The 20494-nt window shown below is 45.9% G+C and overlaps 2 protein-coding genes across 4 annotated transcripts in view; one reads left to right on the top strand and one right to left on the bottom strand.

The window, feature by feature from the left end:
* Nucleotides 1-7611, bottom strand: part of CFDP1 (chromatin remodeling protein CFDP1) — a 43118-nt gene extending 35507 nt beyond the window's left edge. Inside the window, exons 1-3 of the mRNA XM_034425529.2 lie at nt 7468-7611; nt 4950-5070; nt 2724-2955 (exon numbers count right to left, since the gene is read on the bottom strand). Coding sequence (XP_034281420.1) covers nt 2724-2955; nt 4950-5070; nt 7468-7522 — 408 coding nt within the window. The 5' untranslated portion in view covers nt 7523-7611. The remainder of the gene's footprint in view (nt 1-2723; nt 2956-4949; nt 5071-7467) is intronic.
* On the top strand, nt 7595-15867 carry TMEM170A (transmembrane protein 170A). Of its 3 annotated transcripts, none has more exons than XM_034425530.2 (3): nt 7595-8248; nt 12669-12839; nt 13024-15867. In XM_034425530.2, exons 1-3 carry the CDS (start codon nt 8116-8118, stop codon nt 13152-13154), a joined length of 435 nt encoding a protein of 144 aa, XP_034281421.1. In that variant the 5' UTR covers nt 7595-8115; the 3' UTR covers nt 13155-15867. The 3 variants fall into 3 exon arrangements, with proteins under 3 accessions (XP_034281421.1, XP_034281422.1, XP_087733142.1); XM_034425531.2 differs by having other exon boundaries at nt 7599-8248; nt 12732-12839; XM_087877016.1 differs by having other exon boundaries at nt 7859-8248; nt 12641-12839.
* Nucleotides 15868-20494: the final 4627 nt, after the last annotated feature.

Raw genomic sequence — 20494 nt, 5'->3', positions numbered from 1 at the left:
TTGCGTTTAGATCTGAAACCAGGCGGAATGCAGATGGCCCTTATGGTGTTGAGTTCCACCCTGTCTGATCAGAAAGCTTAACATAAGAGGATTATTTTTTGGAGGGGGTTCCATTCCCTAAAAAAGGAATGGAAGTGAGAATGAACACAATCAAGAGACAGAGCCCATGTCCATTGGTGGCGTATTTCATAAACAGCGACTTGAGTCGCGGTAGTGATAAAATTGTGAGGAAGTGCTTCAAAGTAATCAAAGAACAGAATAAAATAAAATAGAGCTGGAAGGGACCTTGGAGGTCTTCTAGTCCAGCCCCCTGCTAAAGCAGGAGAACCTATACCATCTCAGACAAGTGACTGTCCAGTTTCTAATTAAAAACCTCCCGTGATGGAGCACCCACAATTTCTGGTGGCAAGCTGTTCTACTGGTTAATTGTCCTCGCTGTTAGGAAGTTTCTCCTTCATTCCAGGTTGCTTCTCTCTTTGGTTACTTTCCAACCATTTCTTGTCCTGCCTTCTGGTGCGTTGGAGAATAATTTGTCTCCCTTTTCTTTGTGGCAGCTTCTCAAGTACTAGAATACTGTTATATTGTCACCCCAATCCTTCTTTTCTTTAGACTAGCCAGACCCAAAACCGGTTTAGTCTCCAGGCCTTTGATCATCTTAGTTGCTCTTCTCTGAACTTTTTCCAAAGTCCCCACATCATTTTTGTAGTGTAGTGACCAAAATTGGTTGCAGGATTCCAGGTGTGGTCTTACTAGGGTTTTGTAAAGCGGCACTAATACTCCACGTGATCTTGATTCTGTGCCTCTAAATGAGGGTTGGAAATTCTCCTTGCAGCTTCCGAGATTCCAGAATACCTTCTGGATTCTCTTTAGTACTAGTTTCATTGATCTTGCCCAGTTCCGTGGGGTTTAATAGTTTCTTTAAGGCCATACGGGAAGCCGTTAATCCGAATTCTAACCAAACGTTATCATTAGAGCCAGGGGTGGGGCTGCTGGGGATTTGCAGGGGTTTGAGAGAACCTCTAGCTAAGATTCCGTGCAGTTCGGAGAACCCCCAAATCCCACTCCTGGCTGGCCCCTCCCACCCCGCCCCACCTCTCCCAGGAGTCCCCATGTGGCCCGTTTTGGATGCAGGTAAGTGCAGGCCAGGCACGGAGGCTCAGGGAGGGTGAAAAACGGGCCTACCGGGAGTTCGGGAAGGCCGGAAATGGACCCATTTCCTGCCTCCAGAGGGCCTCTGGAGCCTGGGGAGGCTGTTTTCACCCTCCAAGAGGCTCGAGGAACGCCTCTGGAGCCCGGGGAGGGCTAAAATGCCCCTCCCGCCGTGGTGCACGAGGCCAACTAGGCCATGCCCACCCAGCAACTGGGCAGAGAACCTCTTGCTAAAAGTTTTGAAGTCCACCCGATTAGAGCAAAAGGCTAGCGTGGCTATGAAACCAAGGAGAGATTTAGCTGTCTCCCCTTCTTCTGCATCCACAATAGATGTGATCCTGATGGAAGCCACGATAGGCAGGGTGGATAAAAATCAATGATTTTTTTAAAAAAATCAAAAAAATCAGATTTTTTTTTAATTTAAATTGGATTTTTTTGATTTTTATCGAATTTATTTTAATAAAAAACTTTTGGGGTAAAAATCTATCGTAAGGTAGTTTTCTATTTAAGATACATAAATAATTCAGTTTATTCAGCATGAAATGGAGCTTAGTTATGTAGCGTGAGGCTGTATATTCTGCAACACTGGGACTATCGGTGAGTCAACAGTGGGTCAAAGGAGTAGCAGAGATAACAGTTGCTCTTTAAAAATTATGATTTAAATCGAGTTGATTTAAATCAACTCGATTTAAATCAAATCCACCCTGACGATAGGGTTTATTTTTTTAAGAAAACCATCAATTCAAATAAAGTGAAGGGAATAAAGCAAGTTTTGTAAGGCATCCACTGCTAAGGCCATGTACCCAGCAATCCAGAATGCACCTCAAAATGCTGAATCAATTGGCCAAACAATTCATGGTTGATACCAAATTTAGCATGTTGTGAGAACACCCAAGTGCGGATCTTTTTAAGCCCATTAACCTAATTAGGGCAATACTCTCAATGCGGTAGTGCTTAAAATACCATTCAGGAGTGGACTAATGGCTTGTCAGAACTCTAGTTCTCATATTTATTCCTGTAATCTTTCTAGGGGAAATTAACTACATTATATCTTCATTCACAAATCAAATTGCATCTCTTTATTACAGTCTTTAATCAGCCTTTTATTATTAAAAAAAAAGAACGATTTAATACAACAATTAATATTTTTTGTATTAAAGAGCCACTGTGGTGCAGTGGTTAGAATGCAGTACTGCAAAAGGCGAAAGATTTATACGATCTGAAGAGAAACCAGAGCCCTGCACAAAACAGTTGAGAGCAATACAGCTGAGAGTCAGGAGGCCGATCCAATCAACTTGTGCTAATTAGGCTGTGCTGAAGCTGAAAGGAGCTGCTTTTTCTTGCTGTTTGCTTGCAAGGAGGTAAATTGCTGGGAGGCAGAGGCCAAAAGGTGGGGGCCAGTGTGTGGGCGGGGCTACATTTGGTGTATAAGACGCACCTAAATTTTCACCCCCTTTTAAGGGGGAAAAAGGTGCGCCTTATACTCCGAAAAATACGGTAACTGAACAAACTTTAATGGAAATTTCCCTTTTTTGTTTCAAACAGCGGTGTCTGAACGGCAATTTTCTCCTTACCGTGTGTTTCTGGTTGCAGGGAGCTTGTTCTGCGGAAACCACTTTGGGTTTCTGGCCAACATCACTGAGAAAGCTGGCCCACAACGCCTCCTCCTTTTTCCTTTCCTCGTTTTCGTTTATACGCGTGTTGTGACTTTCTCCCGGTTCACCGTCCTCCTCATCGCTTTTATTGTCTTTTGAAGATTCTCCTTCAGCCACGTCTAAGGAAAGCCTGTGTTGTTTCTTTCTTTTCCTAGGGAAAAAGTCTCTCGTTATCAGCAAATAAATTACCATTCAAGAACCTAAAATGGCGGCAAAGATTATTTGGGAGTGACTGCAGGGTTTGGCTAAAAAAAGTGAAGATGGCTGCCAGAACAGCGTGACTGAGGTGCTACCCCTTGGGGTCGCCATGCTGATTTTTTTTTTTTAAAACCACATCCTGAAGACAACCCTGAGCAATCTTGTGTTAAGTAGAAAGGGCAACAGATAAGGCACTGTTGGCATTTTACACAGGCAAGAAAAGGAAACAAATTTTGAAATATGGGCTAAGTAAGGCCAAGGGTGAGATTCTACCGGTTTGCACCGGTTCACTAGAACCGGTTGTTAAGTAGTTAAGCAGTTCGGAGAACCGGTTGTTAGAAGAAATCTTCTGTTTTTTTCCACTTTACAGAGTTAATCCTGTAAGGAATTACAACATTCTGGTTGTTAAGAATGCTGCAACAGGTGTAAATATGAGGACGGTCGTTAAGTGCGAGGACTGGTCAGAAACCACTTTTTCCAGCCCTCTGAGTAGTCCCTATGCGCGTAGCCACGCCCACCCAGTCACATGACCAGCTAGCCATGCCCACCCGGTCACATGACAGCCAAGCCACACCCCCAAATAAGCCACGCCCACAGAACTGGTTGTTAAAAAATTTGATTCCCACCACTGGCTAAGGCACTTAGTTTATACCTGGGTTTCTATAGGGAGACCTCGACTTATGACCCCAATTGAGCCCAACATTTGGGTTACTAAGCGAGACATTTGTTAAGTTAATCTTGCTTTAATTTACAACCTTTCTTGCCACAGTTATTAAGTGAATCACTGCAGTTGTCAAGTTAGTAACCCAGTTGTTAAGTGAATCTGGCTTCCCCATTGACTCTGCTTGTCAGAAGGATCTCAAAAGGGGATCACATGACCCCGGGACACCACAACCGTCATAAATATGAGACGGTTTTGCCAAGCATCTGAATTTTGTTCATATGCCTTATGTGGACGCTGGTATGGTTGTAAGTGTGAGAAACGGTCATAAGTCACTTCTTTCAGTGCCACTGTAACTTTGAACGGTTACTAAGCGAAGTGTTGTAAGTCGAGGACTACCTGTACATTGGCTACTTTGAAATATGCATGTGGACTTAGACTCCCAGAATTCCTCAGCCAGCCATGCTGAATATGGTACTATTCATGCTGGCTGGGGAATTCTGGGAGTTGAAGTCTGCATGCCTTAAAAGTAGCCAAGATTAGAAACCCTGGTTTATACTAATCCCTAATACCAGGCCTATCTCAAAGCTAATCCGAAACTTGACCAGAATCGATGTGGGAGTTTCGCGAGTCTTCACACAGCTCTTCATCTCTTTCGATGAAATTGCTCTCCTTATTCATCACTTTCTACAAATAAAACACCTCACTGAAAAAAATGCACTTTTATACATACCGTATTTTTCGGCGTATAAGACGCACCTTTTTCCCCCCTAAAAGGGGGTGAAAATTTAGGTGCGTCTTATACACCGAATGCAGCCCCGCCCACCCATTGGTCCCCACCTTTGGCCTCTGCCTCCCAGCAATTTACTTCCTTGCAAGCAAACAGCAAGAAAAAAACAGCTCCTTTCAGCTTCAGCACAGCCTAATTAGCACAAGTTGATTGGATCGGCCTCCCAACTCTCAGCTGATTTGCTCTCAGCTGTTTTGCACAGGGCTCTGCTGCTTGCTGCAAGGAGGTAAATTGCTGGAGCAGATTTTTTTTTTCCTTGTGCTAATCAAGCTATGCTGAAAACGAAACTGAAAGTAAAGCAGGCTGTTTGCTGCAAGGAGGCAAAGCTGCTCAGAGACAGAAGCAGAGGGAGATTTCTTTTTCTTCTTTTCCTCACCAAAAAAAGGTAGGTGCCGTCTTATACTCCGAAAAATACGGTAATCTCGAAAAGGGCAGCAAAACCACAGATTTGTCTTTTCTTTCTTTTCCTCTTATGCAAATTCCCTCTTATGCTTACCGAGGTGCGATTCCTTTAGCGTCCTTTTTGCATTTCTTCCAGTCTGGCTGCTGCAGCTTCTGCTCTTCCTCGTCGTCTTCTTTTATCAGCTCGCTGACATCGTCTTCACTGTATTCTTCCCCTGTATCAACACAACCCAAAGGGTACAGGTTGTCACTAGGATCCGGTGGGGGGGGGGGGGGGGAATGACAGACTAGTCCAGTGTTTCTCAACCTTGGCCACCTGAAGATGCGTGGACTTCAACTCCCAGAATCCCCCAGCCAGCAGAGCTGGGAGTTGAAGTCCACGCATCTTCAGGTGGCCAAGGTTGAGAAACACTGGACTAGACTGTACGTTAGCCAAGCAGCCAGGCCTGAGCAAAAAGGGAGCATTGCCATCGGAGCGAAACGTGAAAAAGAATCCACCGAGGAAAGTTTTATCCTTCATCTATCTTTGGGCAGACCGGAGATATGCGGGGTCAACTGGTGCAAAATTTGGAAAAAAAACCCTGTTTCTTGGTTTCTTTCTCCATTTTGGTGATTTAAAAATATGAAAACAGCACCACTAAGAAGGTATGTCGCCAGCCTGGCTCTTGAGAAGTAGCTGCTTGGGACTCCATGCCACCCTCAAAAGAACCATGGCTCTCATTGGTCTAGTGGGGTGCCTAGAAACCAGGGGACAGTGAGTTCTAGTTGCACCTTAGGCATGAGAGCTGCCTGGGTGACTTTGGGCCAATCACCAGGAGACGGTGAGTTATAGTCCCGCCTTAGCATGAAAGCTGGCTGGGTGACTTCTTCCCCCTGGAGTGGGGTGGGAATGGAGATTTTGCAGTATCCCTCCCCTGGAGTGGGGTGGGAATGGGGATTTTGCAGTGTCCTTCCCCCTGGAGTGGGAATGGGGATTTTGCAGTATCCTTCCCCTGGAGTGGGGTGGGAATGGAGATTTTGCAGTATCCTTCCCCTGGAGTGAGGTGGGAATGGAGATTTTGCAGTATCCTTCCCCAGGAGTGGGGTGGGAATTTTTGCAGTGTCCTTCCCCTGGAGTGGGGAGGGAATGGGGATTTTGCAGTATCCTTCCCCTGGAGTGGGAAGGGAATGGAGATTTTGCAGTATCCTTCCCCTGGAGTGGGGAGGGAATGGGGATTTTGCAGTATCCTTCCCCTGGATTGGGGAGGGAATGGGGATTTTGCAGTATCCTTCCCCTGGAGTGGGGAGGGAATGGGGATTTTGCAGTATCCTTCCCCTGGAGTGGGGTGGGAATGGGGATTTTGCAGTATCCTTCCCCTGGAGTGGGGTGGGAATGGGGATTTTGCAGTATCCTTCCCCTGGAGTGGGGTGGGAATGGGGATTTTGCAGTGTCCTTCCCCTGGAGTGGGGAGGGAATGGGGATTTTGCAGTATCCTTCCCCTGGAGTGGGGTGGGAATGGGGATTTTGCAGTGTCCTTCCCCTGGAGTGGGGAGGGAATGGGGATTTTGCAGTAACCTTCCCCTGGAGTGGGGAGGGAATGGGGATTTTGCAGTATCCTTCCCCTGGAGTGGGGAGGGAATGGGGATTTTGCAGTGTCCTTCCCCTGGAGTGGGGTGGGAATGGGGGTTTTGCAGTATCCTTCCCCTGGAGTGGGGAGGGAATGGGGATTTTGCAGTATCCTTCCCCTGGAGTGGGGAGGGAATGGGGATTTTGCAGTGTCCTTCCCCTGGAGTGGGGTGGGAATGGGGATTTTGCAGTGTCCTTCCCCTGGAGTGGGGAGGGAATGGGGATTTTGCAGTAACCTTCCCCTGGAGTGGGGAGGGAATGGGGATTTTGCAGTATTCTTCCCCTGGAGTGGGGAGGGAATGGGCATTTTGCAGTATCCTTCCCCTTCCCCTGCTACGCCCACCAAGCCACACCACGCCCAAGCCATTTATTACCCACAGAACTGGTAATAAATTTTTTTTACTCCATCCATCCCAAAGCAAGTCTGGCTGCAGGGAACTTTCACCTTTCCAGGGCACTCAGAAGGGAAGGGAGCCCGCAGTTCCTTGCAAAGACTACAACCAGGCGTTCTCAATCTTGGCCGCTTTAAGGCCGGGGGGGGGGCGGGACTTCAATTCCCAGAATTCCCTGCCCAGCAAAGGTCGCAGACTTTATATACTTCGCTGCGCAGGGAATTCTGGGAGTCGAAGTCCGCCCGGCCTTAAAAGTTTCCGAGAAACGCGGGTCTATTATTCCATGCAGCCGATGAGAAGCGGCGCCGGCAGGCAGGCAGGCGGGCGAGCAACCAATCGTCTGCAGCCCAACGCCTTCCCTTTTCAGGGTGCCGCAACCCAGCACCATCATCCCGTCCTTCTCCTCCCTCCCCCCCCTCCAGCAACCCGCGTTGGACTCGCCCATCCAAAGCGGTGCCGGGCCGATGTCACGTGACGCTCTCAGCGCGTAGCCCGGATGTTGGGAGTCGACGGACAGGCCTTGACCCGGAGGCCTCGCCGTCCTGCCTCGCGTGCCGAAACCGCCCGCCTGCGAGTAGCGACGCGCGCCCCCTCCGAGGCCTCGGGGTCCCCACCTGAGGGCAGGTAATCCTCGTCCTCCTCCGACGAAAAATCCTCCGAATCCGACATGGCTCTTCCGGCGCGACTCCAACCTTACGGATCACACGCCCCGAGGCGACAACCCGGAAGTATACGCCCCCCAGATCCTTTCTTCCCCCGGAAGTAATTCCCGGCGCTACAGCAGCAAGCCCGTGGAAGACCGTCCTGTGGTGATGATTTGAACGTTATTTTTTTTAATATTGGACCGATCCAGGCGTTAAACATTCGACGATAATTCCTCCTGGACTCGCAAGAAAGGTCGGTGAAGGAAAAAAGAAAGAGGCGCTGCAAAAAGAAGAAGTTGGGCTTCGACTTGAGGGCCAGGAAGCCTGGAAAGACTCGGATGGCCAAGGCTACGAGGGCCTTAACCGTCGGTGAATGAACAGCGCCTTCTCCAACAGGAAGAATGGGATTCTGGGAAGTGTAATTTTCCAAGGGAGGAGGTGGGAGGGGGAAAAAAAAGGAAGAGCTATTTAAAAAAAAAAAAAAAAACCATAGAGCGCCGCGATCCTAGAGCGACCGCGACGGGCGGAAAGCGGCCCTTACCGGAAGTGCGCCTGGCGCCGCTCTGGGCGCGCTCCTCTCTGGCTTCGTCAACGGGATGCCGCGGCTGAGGCGGCGGGATGGCGGAAGGCGGCGGGGCGTCTCCGCCCGACTCCGGCGGCCTCTTGCAGCAGATCCTGAGCCTCCGCTTGATCCCGCGGGTGGGCAACGCCACCAGCCCCGCCTGCGCCGCCGCCCTCTGCCACTTCACAGGTAGGGCTGGGGCTACTACGCCGCCCATCATCCCCTCCCGGAGGGGCTCACACCTGGGAGGGGGGCGGGGTGTCTTTCCTGGCGGAGGATGGGAGGGAACTGACCATCCCCGTCCGCGGGGAATTATGGGTGTTGGAGTCTGGAGGGCCCCAGAGCAAGGGTCTCCAACCTTAGCCACTTTGAGCCTGGAGGACTTCAACTCCCAGAATTCCCCACCCAGCTTTGCTTTCTGGGAGTTGAAGTCCCCCTTGCCTTAAGGTTGGCAGGTTTTGCTGGGCAGGGAATTATGGGAGTTGAAGTCCCCCTTGCCTTAAGGTTGCCAGGCTTTGCTGGGCAGGGAATTATGGGAATTGTATTCCCCCCCCCGCCTTAAAGTTGGCAGCTGGGCAGGGAATTCTGGGAGTTGAAGTCCCCCTTGCCTTAAAGTTGCTAGGCTTTGCTGGGCAGGGAATTCTGGGAGTTGAAGTCCTCCGGGCTTAAAGTGTCTACGGTTGGGAGACCCCTGCCCCAGAGGACCCATCAGGGAAACCTTAACATCAAACCTTATCTGGGGTTTTTGGTGTTTGGGTGGGTGGGGCAATTTTCAGAAACAGCCTTTACAACTGCTTCCATTTCTCCTTCCTCCCCATTTCTGCCCTTTTGGCCACCCTGCACTGCCCCGCCCCCCCAGCTGGCCTTTGCCCTCCTCTTGGGCTCACCTGGAGGCAGCTGCTGCCACCTGCCCAACCTTCCTGGAGCCCTGCCAAGCCTTTCGGGGAAACAAGGACTTAAGCATTTCTGATAGCCCGACCTTAGGTGCCATGAGCATACTTCAGGTTTTCAGTTCAAATTCAAACCTTTGTTGTCAGAGTGCAACATGTGTACTATGAGATTGGCTGAGCCTCCCTTCGTGCACACCCACACCCACACACCCACCCAACACAATACAACTCACAGTGAAAGACAGAAAATCCCTATCCCAGTGAATCCTGCTAACAAACACCCAATCCTATTGCACCTTGTGAATTTACTGCACGTCGAGCCTGTCCCGCAAGTCAACCATACTATGTTGTTATAGTTATTTTTCATTCAGGAGTCTGACAGCCCATGGATAAAAACTGTCCTTCAGCCTGTTTGTGCAGCTGCCTATGCTTCTATACCTCCTTCCCGATGGTAGGAGAATAAAGAAGGGCTGACCAGGGTGTGAGTTATCCCTGAGGATTTTCCTCACTCTTCTAAGGCAGCGAGCCCTAGCGATCTCATCTAGTGGTATGGGCACAAATACTATGTGCTCACAAATACTCATACGCTACACAATACTACACAAATACTCATCATACTTCAGGTTTTCCTATCTCAGATACTCTTGGTTTGGCTCCTACTTGGAAGGAAGAGTTATATATAATATCACGTCATTCATCAAACATCTGTGGGAAACGTAGATCATAGTCTGAACTGAGCACTGCTAGCGACTCTCCCTAGCAAAATTACAGCTGTAGCTACAGTTAGTTAAGCTTCCTTTGAGTTGGACAAAAGAGCAGACATGCCTGATAGTGGACGAAGAGGACTGAGAAAGTAGCTGCAATATATTAGTATATTGCAGCCCTCTTGCCCCAACTCTGTCAGTTAGAAAAGAAGATTGTACCCATGGTTAGCCAAAAGTACATTTTACTACTTACGAGAAGTATTTCTAGCAAGACTGCCAGATTCTGGAACAGCCATCCGTCTGGTAAACTCGCAAGATTCGTTTTTCTCGCCATGTACATGTATACATCCGAATTAAACTGTGTCATACAATGTATGAAACCATACATTTAAGCATCTTTCTCATATCGAGATTGAATCTGCATTTGTGGCCCCCATGCAGTGTCCATCCCTTGACTACTAAATTCCTGCTTGCGTTTTAATCCCCCTTTTTCATTCAAAATATCTTAATATCTTACAATTTTTTTCATATTAATAACGTTAGGATGTATCAATGCTTCCATTGTGGAAAGCCAGACTGGTATTTTCAAGTCGTGTTGTTCTTTAATTTTAAACCATACTGATAACAGTGCATTTCTAACATAATGTCTTTGAAAGTAACTTTTGTATCTTATTCATACCATAAAAAGGCATGCCAATCTACTTGAAGGTCGTGTCCTTCTAAAGTTAATAGTCTTTTATGCCTCAAATTGATCCATTCTTTCACCCATGTAAGTGCCGAGGCCTGGTAGTACAATTCCCAATCTGACAGTCCAAAGCCCCCTCTTTTTTTGGAGTCTTGAACATTTTCAAACATGTTCTTGCTTTTTTCCCTAGCCAAATATATCTTAATATTATTTAGTTCTTCAAAATATTTTCCCCCAATTTTATTGGAATTGTTTGGAATAAATATAATAGTCTTGATAAAATATTCATTTTTGTAGCAGCTATTCTTCCTGTTAATGACAGTTGCAGATTTTTCCAAATCTAGTTTAATTTGTTGCATCAGTTTCATATAATTGTCCTCTTTAATTGTTGCACAGGTACTTCACTTTTTTAACTATCTGTATATCAATTCTTTCCATCAACACTCTTTTGTGTATCTCTCAGATTTTTAACTAAAATCTTCATCTTGTCTTTATTTTCAGTCCTGCAACTTCCCCATATTCTTCTATCTTTCTGATTAACTTTGGTCCAGGTCCAGTTTCTAATAGGTCGTCTAATATAAAGACCAAGTCATCTGCAAACGCCTGTAGCTTATATTTCTCTTGTTTTATTTCCATTCCTTTTATTTCTTCATCCTGTCGAATATTTCTGGCTAATACTTCCAGGGCCAGTATAAATAGCAGAGGGGACAGTGGACATTCCTGTCTAGTGTCTTTTTTTAATATCCAAGTTCTCTGTCATGTCCCCATTTACCATCACCTTTGAAATTTCATTTTTAATGTATTCTTTTATATGTATAAAGTTTATTGTCATTGTATGTATATACACAGTATACCCATACAACAAAATTCACATAACACCCAGAGACCAAGCCCAACATATGCTGATTAGTGTACATTCAAAATGACAATGAAGTTATTCTAAGTCTACTAAAGCCAAGTAGTTACAGAAGAAGCAAAGCTGCATCTGGAGTTTTCACACCCAAAGAATATGGTTAACTTTTCCCTTGTTTCCATCCAACATCCTCCACCCCCCAAAGTGTCCAATTAGGTGGTAACAAATTGTTTGGGTAACAGTCCCTGTCTTCGCAGGCTGGATGGTTCTGCATTCCTTCGTGTGACATTGGAATGGTCAGTGATCCACAAGGCGTGATGCATAGTTTTGTTTCCTCATGCTAACCCTCCCCTTATCCCACCCCGCCAATCTCCTATCCCCCCACCCCATGGCAGGCTGACAGCAAGCAGTGCATAACGTAGCTGAATGACAGTCCTGACACCCTCCTACTCCTCAACCCCAGCGGCCTTCAGGATGGGCCGTAGCAGCCTCTGACCTGCTCGCAGAGGACTTGCTGCTTCCTGCCAGCTTCCCCATTGACCGTGTGGAAAGCCGGCAGGAAGTCAGCTACTTCCTCACTCCACAAGCTTTGCTTAATGATGGTCCCCGGGCCTGCCAGATTTGCCATCGCTAAGCGGAACTGTCATGAGATGTTAAACTTTACAAACCATGTTACTTAGTGATGGAAATTTCAGTCACGATGACCGTCGTTAAACTGAGGAATACCTGTACACCAAAGTGGCTCACTAAAAGTTAGGTACCAGGAAAGACGTACAGGTAGTTCTCAGCATATGATCTTAATGGAGCCTGTCCGTTAAGTCTTGACAGTTATAAAATAAACCTGTTACTGACCCAATTTTACAGCTTTTTTTGTCATTAAGCCAATGCAACAATGGTTCAGCAAGCCCATTGCTTCTGCTTTTGTCAAAATGCATAAAATGCAATAACGTGACCCGCAGGATGTTGCAAAGGGCTGTCGATGCTGGTTGGGGAATTCTGGGAGTTGAAGTTGGAACACATCTTGAAAGTTGCCAAGGTTGAGAGACACCGGTCTAACCTGACTGGAATGTGGAATCCCTTCCAGAGCGAATCTCCTCCACCTGGAAGCTCCACCTTCTGGAATTCCCGGTTCTTCTGGAAGCTGTCCATTTCAAACCGTTGGAGGGCCCACCTAAGAAAAAGCTAATTATGTTGCCATTTTGGAGAAATGGCTTGATCTTTGCCTATGGGGAGAGCAAGCACTGGAGCAGGGGTCTCTAACTGTGGCAACTTTAAGACTTGTAGACTTGAGCAGGGGTCTCCAACCGTGGCAACTTTAAGACTTGCGGACTTCAACTCCCAGAGTTGAACTCTGGGAGTTGAAGTCCGCAAGTCTTAAAGTTGCCACAGTTGGAGACCCCTGCACTGGAAGGTTATTGGTGGGAGCCATTCCAAGGTTGTCCTTCTCAGCTCTTCTTCCCTCCTCTCCCAACTGCAGAGATGTGGTATGGAGTCTTCCTGTGGGCACTGGTATCGTCTCTCTTCTTCCACATTCCTGCAGGACTGCTGGCTCTTTTCACTCTCCGGAGGCACCGATATGGCAGATTCATGCCAGTGAGCATCTTCCTGATGAGCCTCATTGGGCCGTTAGCTGCCGGGACCTTAACAAGTAGGTTGATTCTGGCAGGATTTGTTGGGGTATGGATCCTAGCAGGGGAAAGATCTGGTTTACACATCACCCATTATGATCCTACATCGAGAACTACCTGTATTTGGGGAGAAATCCCCCCCCCCCAAGGTATGCGGCAGCCCAGTGAAGATGTTCTCTCCCCCCCCTTTTTTTTTCTGTACAGGTGCTGCAATTGCCGGCGTCTACCGAGCTGCTGGGAAGAAGATGATCCCCTTTGAGGCTCTGACTTGGGGAGTGGGACAGACCTTCTGCGTGGTGATAATTTCCTTCTTACGGATTTTGGCTACCCTTTAGCCCTCTTCCCTCCTTGGGTCCCGGAAGACCACTGGAGGAGTGTCGCTTGGGAATCACGGAACAGGAGCTTCAAAAGCGTGAGAAATTGCCACAAAACCGTTTTGCGCAATACCTCTTTGAAAGAAAGAGAGCTTTGCAACAGCTTCGCTTAACTTGAGGTTGACTTGTTGAGAAGAAACCTTGCCCTGGATTTGAGGCAAGGGGTCTCCCCGAAGGACCTCCCTCATCTAAGGTCAGACAGCCAAAGTCAAGAGAGTGGTGGGTCCTTCTACACATCATCATCATCATCATCACCACTGACTTGGCTGCTTTCAATGTCCGCACTGTGATACTGCCTGAGGGATTGTCCTCGGGCTAAGAATAAGAAGAATGACCCACAAGGAAATGTGGAAATATTCTCACTCACCGCTGTTGGTGAACGAGTCTTCAGGCGCCGGGTCTCGAACGAAAAACCGATTCTGTGTTTATAAGTTGTGACATTTTTGTAACCTGAAGTGCCAACCTGAGCGTTTCTGTTTTGTTTTGTTTTTTTAAAGTATGGTTATCTGGTTTAGGTTGTGGGAGTGAGGCCGATTTGACTCCAGAGAGCAAAAAGGAATGGGGTGACTGTTCTGTGTTACCTGAGTGGGTAACTCAGGTAACAATGCTGAGTGGGGTTTCTGCTGGGACGGGGTGCAGAATGCTTCACCCTGATGGTTTGAAGCCTTTCCTAGGGAAAAATGGGAAGGGGAGGCAGCCCAAGCAGCCGCATCAACCTGCCCCCCTCCGACGGGAAGTGTTTGACCTCCCTGTTAGTGCTGAGTCCAAGAAGGAAAATTCTTTACTGCTACCTCAAGAGCACAGGACATATTTAAAATGTAATTTTGCTGGCAGGTGGTTTTATTGCAGGGGACAGAGGAGTGAAGGCAAGGACCGGAAATGCATTTCGAAACCTGGGAGGCTCCCTTTTAATTCGCTTCTGGTGGACTCCCAAAGAAACCGTGGGAAACGTACAAGAGCCTCACCCTTTATTGCTGGGTGGGTTCAAAGGAAGGAAGGAAGAAGCGGCTGCACTTTTGGATATGCTTGTCAGGAATCCTCCATTCCCCGCAGGCAAGAGGCTCGGATTGCTTTGGGGACCTCACAAGTGCCTGGGCGCAATGTTGCCCTCCCTCCTGGGATCCCATCAGTGCCCTTTCTCAGTGGCAGCCACGCGCTGCTGCCCAGGAGCTCACCAGTCTGCCTCACGGAGACAGATCCCAGTGTATTTACCCTAAGGGCATGAGAGGATTCATTTGCTGGGAGTGAGGGAGGGAGGACATGTCCTTTAGACTTCCTCATTTATCAGGAATTTGACACCATCCCTCTCTCTCTCTCTCCCCAAAAGGTCCTGTCTCTGCACCCCACTCCTCCCCACACCTCAATGTTTGTGAAGCCTCCTGGATGATTATCGGGGTGTCTTCTGAAACCCATTTTCCTCTGAGCTCAATTAATCCTATTTTTTTAAAAAAAGAAGTGCTGTGGGTCACAGGCAGGCCACCTGCAAGCGTCTCCCCCCCCACCCCATTTTTATCACTGTGAAGGATTTCCTCAATCGACCTAGTCAGAAATGAGTTGTGTGCGAGTTTTTCCGCTCCACTTTACGGAAAGACACATGCCAAAAATGTGGTTTGTATCTTGACATAGGAGGCTTAACACAGGCCAGGGAAGTTTGCCTCAGCTCACAGGTGATCGGGCTCGTCCTCCTTTGCCATATTCCCACTCACTGTGCCCCCTCCCCGAATTTAAGTGCATTTTACGGCTCTCGACAGCTGGCCCATCAATGCGTTTTAAACGGTAAAGGTTTAAAATGTGATTGTTCTCATTTTTAATGTATGGGTCGTGATGAAGTGGCCAGAATGTCAGAAAAACCTCGTGATCGTTCCAACGCCTGTCGCTTTCGATGCGTTCCGGAGCTGGTTGAATGTGATCACCCCAGCTGGATGATCTTCCTTCCACTGGCAAATTGGTCTCTCAGCTCTCTTGTTTTATACTTTCCCTTTAGTTTTGCCAGGCCTTTCTAACTTCCTTCGTGAGCCAGATGCTTGAGGAGGTTAAAAAACTCTTTTTTTCCCCTCAGCCTCCTGAATTCACTTGATTGTTTGCACTCGGCGGGTTGGAATTCTAGCTTTAGTGAGCATGAAAGATGAAAGGATGAACCAAGTCAGGAAGAATTGAATCTGCAATCTCATTATTACCCAGCAGCAGGGAGCTTGGTGAAACTTGAAAAAAGAATAAAGAGTGAAAACTCACTCTTACTCATCCAAATGTAAGAACAGGACTAGCTGTTCCATTCACTGCCTTTACCAAATATCTACATTTGCAAACACGTTGACTTGCAATGGGAGGAGGAGGAGAGTCTCTCTCTCTCACACACACATACACACTCTTCGTGCAATGGTGGAGAGGTTTGTTAGGAGCCTCCCACAAACTAAGGTTTAAAGGCAGGGCTGATGGGACTCCTTCCTTGCGGCAAATGTTTCCTTTGCAAACCTGCCAGAGTTGCACCTGTCCTCTTGCCGGCAAATGCCCACGGCGTTTGCATGCCACTGACCCCTGCAGCAAGTGCAAAACCAATCTTTGTACAGAGGGAAGAATAAATCTCCCAATACCGGTTTTTATTTTTCTATTGACATTTCTGATTCTAGCATTGGTATTTTAGCTAATAAAATCCCAGCTAAGTCTTACGAACAAAGAGTGCTTTGTATCTCATGATTTGGGGCCGGGGGATTTGGAGCCGGGATTGATTTTAAAAGAACGTTTGTTTCCTGCTGGCTGGGGACTTCTGGGAGTTGAAATCTACAAGTCTTAAAATTGCCCAAAATTGGACACCCCTGATTGACATTGTTGGCCAACACTTGTACCATCCCAAACACAATTTATTTCAAAAAGGGGGAGTTACAAAAGGATTAGAAGATTAAAAAGATAAATGTACCACGAGTATCTTAATAAATACTTGGGAAAAAAAATAAGGGTATGTTTTTAAAACCAAGCTCACCTCGGATAACTCCAGTTTCCTTGGCAATATTTCCAAAATTGTCTGCTACCTTTGAGTTTTTGTTTTTGTTTTAAAGTTAACTTGGGAGTCCAGCCAAGATCAGATGAGAGTTGCCAATGGTTTGGTTAAAGTTCAGGATTTCCCCCATACTCCATGGGGAACTCTTCACTTAACGGCACTTGTCAGCTTATCCAAGGTGACAATGATTGGCACTTCGGCAGTTGGGAAGGAATTTTCTCCAAGAATAGATGGAATTTTTTTGTCCTGGCAAGGGTTACTTGCTCTGTGCTGGCCAATACAGCAATAGTAATATGAAAAAAAAATAATTTTAAATAATTACTGTAGTGCCTGCTTTTTTCTTTCTTGGGTTAATATATGCTTGGGGCTATTTATATTGTAAATATAGAATAGAATAGAATAAAATTCTTTATTGGCCAAGTGTGATTGGACACACAAGGAATTTGTCTTAGTGCATACGCTCTCGGTGTACATAAAAAGAAAAGATAACATTCGTCAAGAATCATAAGGTACAACACTTAATGATAGTGATAGGGAAACAGTCAATATAAATCTTGATACCAGCAACAATATAAAGCAGATTACAAGTAGTCCTTGATTTACGACCACAATTGAGCCCAACATTTGTTATTAAGTGAGACATTTGTTAAGTGGCTTTTGCCCCCATTTTATGACATTTCTTGCCAGAGTTGTTAAGTGAATCACTGCAGGTGTTAAATTAGTAACACAGTTAAGTGAATCTGGCTTCCCCATTGACTTTGCTTGTCAGGTCGCAAAAGGTGATCACATGACCCCCGGACACAGCGACGGTCATAAATATGAACCAGTTGCCAAGCACCTGAATTTTGGTCATGTGACCATGGGGGTGCTGAAATGGTTGTGTCATAAGTTGAAAACTGGTCATAAATCACTTTTTTCAGGGCTGTTGTGACTTCGAACGATTACTAAATGAACTGCTGTTAGTTGACTGAACTACTAACTAGGATTCTAAGACAAGCTGAATGACTAGGGATCCAAATTATGATCCTACTTTTGTAACATCAGTAGACATAGAATAACTGAGTTGGAAGGGACCTTGAAGGTCATCTAGTGGTCCAATCCCCTGCTCGAGCGGGAGAGTACACCATTTTAGACAAATGGCTGTCCAGTCTCTTCTTAAAAGCCTCCAGTGATGGAGCAACCACAATGTTGTGGCCTGCCAGCGGCCTGCGCGGATCGTGGCTGATCCCGACAACGAGGAGGCTGGTGTGGTGTCGTGCCAGCAGCCTGCGCAGCCGGCGCTCGCATCGGACAGCGAGGAGGCTGAAGAAGATGTGGTGCCAGAGGCAGAGAGACTCAGCCAGGGCCTTCAGAACCTCCAGAGGCTCCTTCAAGTGGAGAGAGCGAAGTGGAGGAGCCTCTCCTCAATGCTCGAGCACACAGGGCTGCCAAAAGGCAGGAGTGGCTACTCAGGAGGAGGAGGTCTCCTCGAGAGTAAGGTTTGAGGATAATTGGCCACTCCCTTAGCCTATTTAAGTCGCACACAGTTAGTAATTTCTTGCTGGAAACAACGTGTAATTATTACAGAGCATTTTGGAGAGTGAGTGTCTTATCGTATCTTGTTTTCTGGGCTGGTTGCCAACCTTTGCCGGACTTTGTTTATTCTTGGTACGTTATAACTTTGATAAGGACCCTTGGTGTGTGTCACAATCCTTGGGAATCCGGAGCTGGGGCAGAACACATACCTTCTGAAGGCAACTTGTGTTCCACTGGTTGATTGTTCTCACTGTTAGGAATTTTCTCCTTAATTCCAGGTTGCTTCTCTCCTTGAGTTTCCATCCATTGTTCCTCGTCTGGCCTTCAGATGCTTGGAAGAATAAGTTGACCCCCTCCCCTTTGTGGTAGCCCCTCAAACACTGGAAAATTACATCAGTAAAATATGCCTGTATGGCATTATTTCCTTTCCTGGCATATGAACCCCTATAGTTTTTTAAATTGCAACAATGATCACAGAATATAATCTGGAATATTGGGTGGGCTATTTGGGGATGGGATTTGCCCTTCATTCTGAACCGCTTCTCTATTCTGTTGCTATTTTGTTATTTCCAACGGTTTTTTAAACTTACGCTGCTTCAGCCTGCTTTGTTTCTAGAGAATCCCCATCTTGGTGTTGCATGTCTCCCAGAACGTAAGAAGAAAAAGAATTGCACTATGCCTTGAAGATAAACATCATACTCTGCTGTTGATTATTATTAGAGAAACATTTTCTAAATTGAAACTAATATTTTTGCACTTGGTTCTTATTTATAAATTCTAAAACTCAGGGATCATGAAACAATATAGGTGAAATGCTGAGTGAATTCCAAAAGGGAAGCATAAAAAGAACCCCCCCCAAACAGGAGCTGTGATTTATTTATTTACTATATCCTGCATACAGTACCAAATACACTCTCCATGATTTCTATCTCTTTTCCCTAAATTATAAAGTACAAAATGATGACCAACATCTGGGAAGTTCTGATCTGTTTTATGTATAGTTATGAAATCAATATGATGCAGTTTTCTTGAATGTAGGTATATCTATATATATATATAAAAGCCAAATACCACTCACTCATCACGAAATCTCCAGAACGATAAAGCCTACAAACTTGAAATTTGGCACGTACCTTCCTCTTGGCTTGTAGGTACTTGCTAAGAAAGGATTTGTCAAAATGACCATCAGATCATTAGTATTTCATATACAGTATTAACACACACTGATGCTAAGGAGCTAGATATTCTACACCCCCTCCCCATCTGAAAAGAACTCTGTTCCAACTGCCAGTTGCCATATATTAACATGCTCTGATGCTACCCCTTCACTAAACCAGGCGTGGGCGTGGCCAGCGTGTGACTCATCCAGCCTGTGGGCTGGGACATTCTATTCCCCCTCGGTTCCAACGGCCAGTTGCCTTATATTAACACGCTCTGATGCTACAGAGTTATACATTCTACATTAAGTTTCAGGCTTTAAGTATCAAGTTATCACACCCGATCACATAGTTTCATAGCGAAGCACGGGTGTCCAGCTACTGTAGTTTTCTTATAGGCTGCCTATGAAATTAGGTAGACTTTGATTTCCTATTGATGCACCCACCACCAATTGTAATGCTTTAATTGTTTTTGTTTTTAATGTGTTTTTGTTTAGAATTCTGCTCAGGGACCATAATAATTCTATTCCAATAGAAAAAAAATAACCAATCATATGGACAATATAAACTGGTGCCATGTTAGGTATACAAATAATCCTCTGTGAAGGCAGGGAAGAGTAAGCTACCTACAAAGTGGTCAAACTGTCAGGTTTCGAGGTCGTCTCAAATAAATTGCATTTCAAACAAAGTCTTTGAAGAAAAACTCCTATTTATTAAGCACGACATTCTAATTCCGACTCCATCGAAGCCAACACTGACTTCCAGACCCAAAACCCTCCCTTTCCGTTCCCCACTCCTCTGCACTCATTGGCCATCTTCCAAGTCATTCTACCCCTTTTATCTACTGCTCCAGCTCAAAGGAATTTCCCCCCTCCCATCCCATCTCCTAGGGGATATTATCTCCAGGGAAAATAAGTAGGTGAAAAATCAAACGTCCCTTTTCAGACACCTCCGCTTCTCCTTTTTATGTCAGCACTAGAGTAAATGCAGCTTGAAGTGCTGACACAAACGTGATGCAGATATTCCAGCCCTGGTGTCTTTTTTCCATGCTGTTCCTAGGAAACTTAAAGCCCTGATTCTCAACCTTTTGGCATTTGAAATACCCACTAACCACTTTATCGAAGTAACTAGGATCATCAGAAGCTGTAGAAGCTCTCACTTTGCCAAGAAAAATATTTAAAAGTTTATAGGAGATCCGTTAGCATATTTATCGGGAAATGTGAACGTTTTGGATCTTGATTCCAAAGGAAAGTGCAAATGTTGCATCTCTCTGCTACTCTGAAAAAATCTCATCTTTTCCCAGTCAGGCATAGAAAGAAAAGAAAAACAAAAAAAGCAAAGAATTCCAACACTTTGATTTTTCTTATACACTGTTAACCATGTTGCAATTAAGGCTAAATTAAAAATTTAACTTCAGAGATACTTAGAAGTATTAGAAACAAAAATACTTTAAAAAAACGAGGAAAAAAGAAGCGACAAGTCAATAATTCATGTTTAAAGACTGGCGTCTGCATTATTTAACCTGCTAATTGGTTGCTGTTTAGATCTGCTCTTTGTAACCATGTGTTAACATGGTGCTTATTAATAATGCATTTTATGCAGCTGGTAGAGTTATGATATATCAACACACAAAG

Source organism: Pantherophis guttatus, chromosome 11 (assembly GCF_059756535.1).
Source record: "Pantherophis guttatus breed Tessera chromosome 11, ASM5975653v1, whole genome shotgun sequence".
NCBI lineage: Eukaryota > Metazoa > Chordata > Lepidosauria > Squamata > Colubridae > Pantherophis > Pantherophis guttatus.
This window is presented reverse-complemented; position numbering and strand designations above follow the sequence as displayed.

Bases quoted from the DNA above. Each gene is read 5' to 3' on its own strand.
- TMEM170A (XM_034425530.2), top strand. From the start codon at position 8,116: ATGGCGGAAGGCGGCGGGGCGTCTCCGCCCGACTCCGGCGGCCTCTTG. The intron at 8,249-12,668 runs GTAGGGCTGGGG...TCCCAACTGCAG, and splicing joins CGCCCTCTGCCACTTCACAG to AGATGTGGTATGGAGTCTTC. The intron at 12,840-13,023 runs GTAGGTTGATTC...TTTTCTGTACAG, and splicing joins AGCTGCCGGGACCTTAACAA to GTGCTGCAATTGCCGGCGTC.